We start from the raw sequence: 7,902 nt of genomic DNA, 5'->3' as shown, positions 1-7,902 counted from the left end.
GCGATTTTGTTCTCTTCCTCCACCACCACGGTTCCTGCGGTCGTTCCCACCCCTGTCCTCTAGGTGTCAGTGAATGTGTCACCGCAGGACCGCTCGGTGCTCTCTTGCCTCAAACTGATGATGTGTCGAGAAAAAGTTGTCACTTCCTTGTCACCCTTGTGTTCAGTTGTGATTGGAAGTGGAGTCAAACTGAACCGCCCGCAGAGTAATGGAAATACCAGGATTGTTATTTAGATCTTCCACCTTCTAAACAGTCGTCTAAGCTTGTATTTTCTTGTATACCCCGGGAAGTTAGAGCACGGGCGGCGAGACACGGAGCAAAGCGAGGAGAAGGCAAGCTAGCTTTACAGCTAGGCACTCTGAGTGGTGGTCTGTTAGTGACTGCAGAATAACTAATGGAAAATGGATTTCCTCTGTGAAATAGTTCAAGCCCTGGTCGCATTAGCAGCTCTAGCTTTCATTGTGGTAAGTAGTTATAATAATGAGTTGATATTGTGTTGGCAGACAGCTGTTGTAGCTTGTTTATCATGTGTTTGATGTCTGTAATGTGAAGCAGAAGCTGTCCATAAGCATTTTGCACCCACTGGTCGGCAGTGTGGATTTCTGTCTCTGTACTTTTTCATGTAAGAAGTCCTTTTGCTAGGTGTAATGCTCAGGTTTTATCTTGTACTTTCCCTCAATTTTATGACACTTCCGTTTCTCTCTGCGTCTGTTTGTAAACACTAAAATCTAGTTGTTAATCCTTATATATCTCCAAAGCAGCAGCAGGAGGAGAAGCCCACCTTAAGGTGGAACACAGAATTCTAAAAAGTATTAAAAACCTAGCATGATTTACATAATGATAAAATTACAAACATTTTATTAGATTTGAGTCTGTATTATAACAACATATACTTAACACACTACCAAAAAACAAAAGAAGAAATCTGACATTCAAGAAAAGGATGTAATCCAACAAACTGTAAGTAACAGGTAACGAAAAGAGGTGTAAGGCTGAAAATTGAAACATGATTAAGGAATAAAACACTGAAACTCATGGTAACAACAAAGTTTGCTGTGCTTCTGCTACTTTACAGACTTTAGTGGAGGTTCTGACAGAATTAGTTATCACAGCTTTACTCATTAAATAATTAGTACATGTTCTAAAATATTCAATACATTCACTCAGCTGTCTTCTATTCAAATTGCTAATTTATTTTCCACCTGTGGTGAAAAACTCTTAACATACCTGAAGGCAAGTGTAACAAGAGTGCTATTTTGGCTTTTTCAGGTGCTCGTTGTAGCACACGTCACCGCTGGGATGGTGAACCTGATCCGCCACGAGAAGGAGAAATACTTCCTCACTGCCTCAGGAGAGAAGGGGCTGTTCCCCAGCCTGCACGACCCCCACTCCAGGGAGCTCTCTGTGGTGATCCCAGCCTACAACGAGGAGCTCCGAAGTGAGTGACATTTACAGGATTCATATAGGATGCATAGGATATAGGATACATCATTAGTCTGTGTTTTAAGGACCTTATCATCACCAGCAGTTTAATGCTTATAATTGCACTTTAAAGTTTACTTTGTGATGGATGATAAATTGTGCACCATCCACTGGCTAGTAAAGCATTCAGTAACCATGCATGTTGGTTCAGTTTAAATCACATAGTTCACCTTGTACCTGCAATAGGTTATGGACACTAATATGTGTGTGACTATGTCATTACAGTGCCTGTGATGTTGGATGAAGCTATGGATTACTTAGAAAACAGACAGGTAAGTGCTCAGCCTCATATGGGCAGTGTTAAATTAAATCCTAATGATAATTTTAGTTTGATTAAAATGGGAATAATTAAAAGAGTCTAAGAAATATTTTTTATTTTATTATCTTCACTGATCTAAGTGAAGCAGTTTTATCATCTTCCTGACTGTGAAACAAAGAAAACATCAGTTATTCTCAAAGTGGCCAGTAGGTGGCAGCATTAAACTGGAAAAAGTGCCTGTTGTGAAATAATTCCCTCATGTTATTTCTTTACTGCAGAAACAAAACCCATCTTTTACCTATGAGGTAATTGTGGTCGATGATGGCAGCAAAGACAAAACCACAGAGGTAATAATTTAAACCTTTTTTCGGGGATATGTTACCGAGAATTTTATTTTTGCTCAGCTCACTTGCTTAGCTAAGCATTTGAAAGTGATACCAGTAGAGATTTGGTTTGTGACTGAACACTGTTGCGATTGTCCTGCCAGGTTGCGTCGCGGTACACTAGGAAGTATGGTGCCGATAAAGTGCGGGTCCTGACGCTGGTCAAGAACCGGGGGAAAGGAGGGGCGGTGCGGATGGTGAGACTGTCAAACTACATTGTGTCTCAATGCACCACAAAAGCAATAGTAAGGAATTCAATTTGTATTGATTTTACATGTGTTTTTTTCTGTCTCATTTAAAAGGGAACTCTGAGCTCCAGAGGTAAAGTCATTCTGATGGCCGATGCTGACGGAGCCACAAAGTTTTCCGACCTTGACAAAGTGGAGGCTGGACTTAAAGACCTCAACCCTAAACCGGTGCGGCTGTGTTCAGTTTTTTTTGCTCTGTCTTACATACATGTGTTAATTGAAGGCGGTTAGTGTGTGACCATCCTTTAAACCTCTGTCTGTACATTTAGGAGAACATGGGAATTTCCTGTGGTTCCAGAGCTCACCTGGAGCAAGAGTCAGTAGCTCAGGTATCTGTCTTCTTTGTCCGCTTGGAGTCCAGAGTATTGTAGACTATGTCTGTTTAACCATTAAGTAACCGCTGTTGTGTCTGTGCCGCAGCGAGCCGTCTTTCGTACATTCCTAATGTATGGCTTTCACTTCCTGGTGTGGTTCCTTTGCGTGAGAGGGATCAAGGACACACAGTGCGGCTTCAAGCTTTTCACACGCGAGGCTGCTCTCAAGACCTTCTCCTCTCTCCACGTAGAGCGATGGTAAGGACTCGCACTCCACCATGGACACATCATGAGTTAGTAGGATGATGTAGTGACAGCTGTATTGTCTGCTGCCATGACAAACATTCATTTTCCTCAATTTCTCCTTATAATGAGAAACTGACCAGATGTTTTTTCTGTCATGGTGGCACCAACACACAGACACACTGTTGTGGTTTTGTGCCTTTGTGTGAAAAGAGTCAACCTGTTGCACTCAATCTGTTACAATCAATCCGTCACTTATTATAACGAAATAAGCATTGGTCTGTTTAATGTTAAATGCAGAAACATGCTTATCAGAAGTCCTGTGCCTCGTTAGTCTTATCAGCAGACACACTGGTGTGACCAGCGACCTCACACAGGTGGTTCCAATGAATCCGGTTAATTAGAACTCCAGTCAGGTTGAAGCTAGGCGGAGCTATGCTTGGAAAGCCATGATGTCACCAAACTCAATGGACCAATTAGAATAATAATGGGGTAAGTTCTCCTGCCCAACAACAGCTAATAGGAGAGTGAAGGAAGATGTCAATCAAGCTGACACACACACAGTTTTGAGGGGAAGTGAAATCAGGCAGCATGAGTGAAGACACCTGTTTTGGCTTTTATATTTTCTGATAAAGGTCATTGCAACTCTTACAATTCTAGCATAATATCCCAGATTCAAAACTGAAAACAGGACTTTTTAAAATATCTTTATGCCTGTTTTTTTTTTTTTTTTTTACTGTACAAAAGAAGTGTTCTTCTGAAATGTTTAATGTTTTCTAATCAGGAGCACTTGCACAATAACTTTGTCTAAATAAAATACAATCTTGCAGTTTTTGCCTCGCCTCAACATTTAGCATCATTTTTGATTGAAGTCAGGAACTATCTGATCAGAACTGGGCATTAATAATACAAATCTTACCTGTTATTCAGTGCTAGTTTTCGGTTCATTGCAGTTATCAGTAATGTGGACACACATGTCAGTAGCAAAAAGGTTTGACATCTGTTCACTTGTATCCTTCTTCTCAAAGGGCTTTTGATGTGGAGCTCCTGTATATTGCCCAGTGTTTTAAAATCCCCATAGCAGAGGTGGCGGTCAACTGGACTGAAATAGAAGGTAGGTTTTTCATGGAATATGTGGACATGTGTCCTCCCACTGTGCCACCTATCTTCTATAAATATCTCTGTTGTGTTTTCAACTCTATGATTGGCTGATTTAATATATTTGTATTATTTGTAGTTAGGAAGCCTTGTTAGTACTGCTGTGATTAAGTCTTTTCTGATGGTGTAACTGTATGGCCTATCAGCAGTAAAAGTCAGAATACTGGTATATTTCCATTATTTGTCCCATAAAAGCATCACTCGAGAATTAAGTTCCTGTGCGTTTGCCCTGCCAGGGTCCAAGCTGGTCCCGTTTTGGAGCTGGCTGCAGATGGGACGAGACCTGATTTTCATTCGCCTGCGCTACATCACCGGAGCCTGGAAACTGGAGTCGCCACATAAGACTGACTAGCCAAGCAGACAGGCCCTGGTATCCTAGAGACAGCCTCTGATCGGGCCATCAAACCTTTGGTTGAGGTGGGATTAACAACTGTGTCCATCAGTCACAAAGAACCGAGTACAGTATGCCACATTGTTTTCCTTTCCGAACATCACTGGAGGTGGAGTAATGGCACAGTTGTGGGTTCCTCATGGTCCTGCCTTTTTTCTTTTTTTCTTTTTTCATCGGATATTGGCTTGTGATCGCCACTGTTACATGCACATTTCTGTTGCCGCCATTTACAGAATGTCTGTATGACTGGTCCTTGTATTCAGATACTTAATGTTTATTTCTGTGGCCAATCAGCTGTAAGTCAGAAAGACTTGTAGGAAATGTGAAGGATGTGTAGATCTGTGTGTCATGATGCTGACGGGTAGACTGGATGATGTTGTATGAGATTTTTACAGGGGGAAGGACTGAATTTTTGAGGAAATATTGCCATGGGTTGATGGGATGGATGACTTGAGTCCAAATAAAAAACATTGATGGTTTATGCTATGAAAATCATTATTAATGTAAATAGTGCTGCAACAATTAGTTTATGTAGTTGATAGACAGAAATTTGAACTATTTTTATAATCGATTAATCATTCAAGTGATTTTTGTTTTTTTTTGTTTTTTTAAATAGTAAAAATGCCAAATATTTGATTTGAAGTATTAGAATTCTTTCATTGTTGTAAAAGTAATATATTTTGGTTTGGACTGTGCGTCATACAAAACAAGATATTTGGTGTCACCTTGAGCTTTATATTTTTAATCTGCATTTTTCAGTTTTTTGATGCTTTATAGACCAAAAAACTAATTGATTTCAGCAACAAAATTATCATCATAGATGCAGCACTACTGTTAATTGTAAACCATTGATTTTTAAAATGGTTACAAAAAATGCACTTTGGCTTCTCTGAGAGTTTGTGGGAGGATGTTTGAGAGTCGAAGAAGGAACAACAGCAAAAGAAATCTCAACACTAAAGATCTGAGGTCAGAGGACACAATTCATGACCATTTAATACCTTGTATATCAATATTGACACCAATCATGATATTAGACAAGTTTAAACTGGTCAACTGTGTGATCTAAATTTTGTATTTGTTAAAAGCCTCGCTGCAGTGTTTATGGACCAGTCAGAGCTGAGCTAAATATCTTCTGTTAAGATCTGATGTTGTTTTCAAAAAACTTTAAACAAAAGGAGTTGTTAAATATTTATATAAAAAGCATTACTGCACCATTTATTTCTAGTGAAGCTCAAAATTTGTATCAGGGTCAAACAAAATCCCAAGAATTTTTACGCCATGTTTAACATTTCGATAACATTTGAAACTTTGTTATGTTGTGTCCTGATCTTCTATCAGTCAGCTTCCCGTCTCTTTGTGTCTTTCCTGCCTCTGACACAAAGCTTCACCCTGCTAATGCAATTTTTCACTGCAAAATTTAACAGATGCACTATCTTAATTGGATCTTAACACAGAGGGTGCACAGTGCGACAATGAATGACGGCTTTCATCCCAGGTCACTGTTTCTCAAATTGAGGGCTATAGGGTTTCTATCAGGCGTTCTTCAGAGAGTACTGGGGTCAGGAAAATATCTCTTAAATATCATTAGTAGAAATCTGCAGAATCTGACTCTACTTACAGTTTATTTAATTTTGTATAAAATTAGATTTAACAGCTAAAATCCTGTAATGAAATTAGCCGGTATCAGCAATATAAAGTTTTATGAGTATGGGGCTGCATTATCATGAGTTGGGTTTTTCCTTGACATGAAACAATGTGCAGAAAACCTGGATTACATTATGTGTCGCCAAACTCATCCTTTTTCCTGTCTCCCAACCCTCATGTGGACATCATCTTGGAAAATGTCCAGCAAGCGTTTTTGCGGTCGCAGTAAATGAACTTCTCAATAGAGCTGTTTTCTTATGCAAGCCTGAGGTCTACGGTTCATGTTGATGAGGATGTCTCTGGGGCCTCCCAGAGCCCTGGGGAGAGCATCCTGTTTGTGCCCTGTCTATCTGTCTGCTGTCTGCCCTGAGCAGCTAGACAAGACACACACCGGCTGTGAGTCATAATCTGGCAGGAGAGTGAAAAGGTGACACATTAAAGATTTACATGAGGAAGGTATTTTATTGATCCAAGTCTGATTCCTGCTGATTTTCTGCAGGAAATCAGCTTGAACTTTAACTATGTGATGCCAAAACAAATAGGCAGATTTCTTAAATTTGAATTGATAGACATGACTGGGCAGACGTTCATCAGGTGAGGTGGACAACAGCTGAAGCCAGATGAATAAATCAGTCATTATTAGGCTGATTTCTTCCTATACTTATTTCCAAAGAGAAGGAAGAAACACTTGAACCATTTATAGTGTTCATCGTTTTGCCCTTGGACCCTTCTCGCGGCTTCCCTGAGGACCTGGGACTAGATTTTGGAAATCCCTCGCTCTCATAGACCACCACCTATTTGAGGAACACCGGGGCAGTTTATTTCGGTGGTGCATTCTGATGATCCACCTGGTCGATGGACAAAAAAAAATCATGAGGTTTTACAGATGATCCCCAGAGTGGTTTCACTTCGTGTTGGGAGTATTGTTACGTTCCGCAGCAGTTGCTGTAAACTGTGAAAATGTCAAACTTGTAGACTCACTGTCGCCAGCCGGGCTTGCGTCATTAACTGGACCAGTCACGGCACTCCCAATAAAGGATCGTATCCATCCGCAATGAGAAAGACCTCTGTGTGGCTTCCAACAGTAGATAATGAAGCAACTTCGATTTTTAAGAGGAAAAAATGTTCTTAGCGTGAGTGAAAGACACGGTGGAATATCTATAGATATAGTTCCTCCTCAGGGCGACTTTCTACTTTCACATTGTTTAGGCTACAGGTGTAGGATGGGCGCGTGTGCGCGCGTGTACCTAACATAGAATAAATAGTTAACTATTTAATGTCATTTTACTAGATCTCAGTTGAAATTATTCTGTAACTTCACATACTATGCAAACCATTATTCATATAAACCAATCAGGCTTCCAGCACCTATAATCTAGAATACACACCACTGGCAAGATTGCAACTTCCTGTAAATAAGAGAGAGAATGTCACTTCAATCATCACTGCACTGTCATGCGCCTGCTTAATCCCTATTATTATACCCTATTAAAAGATATATATGAAAAAAAAAACATTTATACCAGAACAATAGGAGGGAATAGCTACTGACAAAGTACCTAAAACATACATTTAACTTAATGAATGACAACACAAACAGTGAAACTGTGTTGATAGCTAGTAATTATTAGACTAGGCCTACAATATTTTTAGGGAAGTCAATCCATTAATTAGAATATCCAGAGAAAGGGAACAGGTGAAATGTTTTTCTCTCTGCCCTTCGTTAGTTAGAGCCAGCTGTTGTGGGACTGCCTGTTGTTGGGAGACTAGGCATAGCTC

General features: G+C 40.0%; 1 protein-coding gene across 1 annotated transcript; it reads left to right on the top strand.

The window, feature by feature from the left end:
- Positions 1-139: 139 nt before the first annotated feature.
- Positions 140-4,958, top strand: alg5 (ALG5 dolichyl-phosphate beta-glucosyltransferase). Its single transcript, XM_023416581.2, has 10 exons — positions 140-465; positions 1,271-1,439; positions 1,709-1,755; positions 2,021-2,089; positions 2,230-2,322; positions 2,428-2,541; positions 2,643-2,702; positions 2,794-2,945; positions 3,959-4,044; positions 4,325-4,958. The coding sequence occupies exons 1-10, from the start codon at positions 403-405 to the stop codon at positions 4,438-4,440; spliced, it is 969 nt and encodes a 322-aa protein (XP_023272349.1). The 5' UTR covers positions 140-402; the 3' UTR covers positions 4,441-4,958.
- Positions 4,959-7,902: the final 2,944 nt, after the last annotated feature.

This window comes from Seriola lalandi, unplaced genomic scaffold (genome assembly GCF_002814215.2).
Source record: "Seriola lalandi dorsalis isolate HSWRI2012SDOR001 ecotype SW California unplaced genomic scaffold, Sedor1 jcf7180002054567, whole genome shotgun sequence".
Lineage (NCBI taxonomy): Eukaryota > Metazoa > Chordata > Actinopteri > Carangiformes > Carangidae > Seriola > Seriola lalandi.
This window is presented reverse-complemented; position numbering and strand designations above follow the sequence as displayed.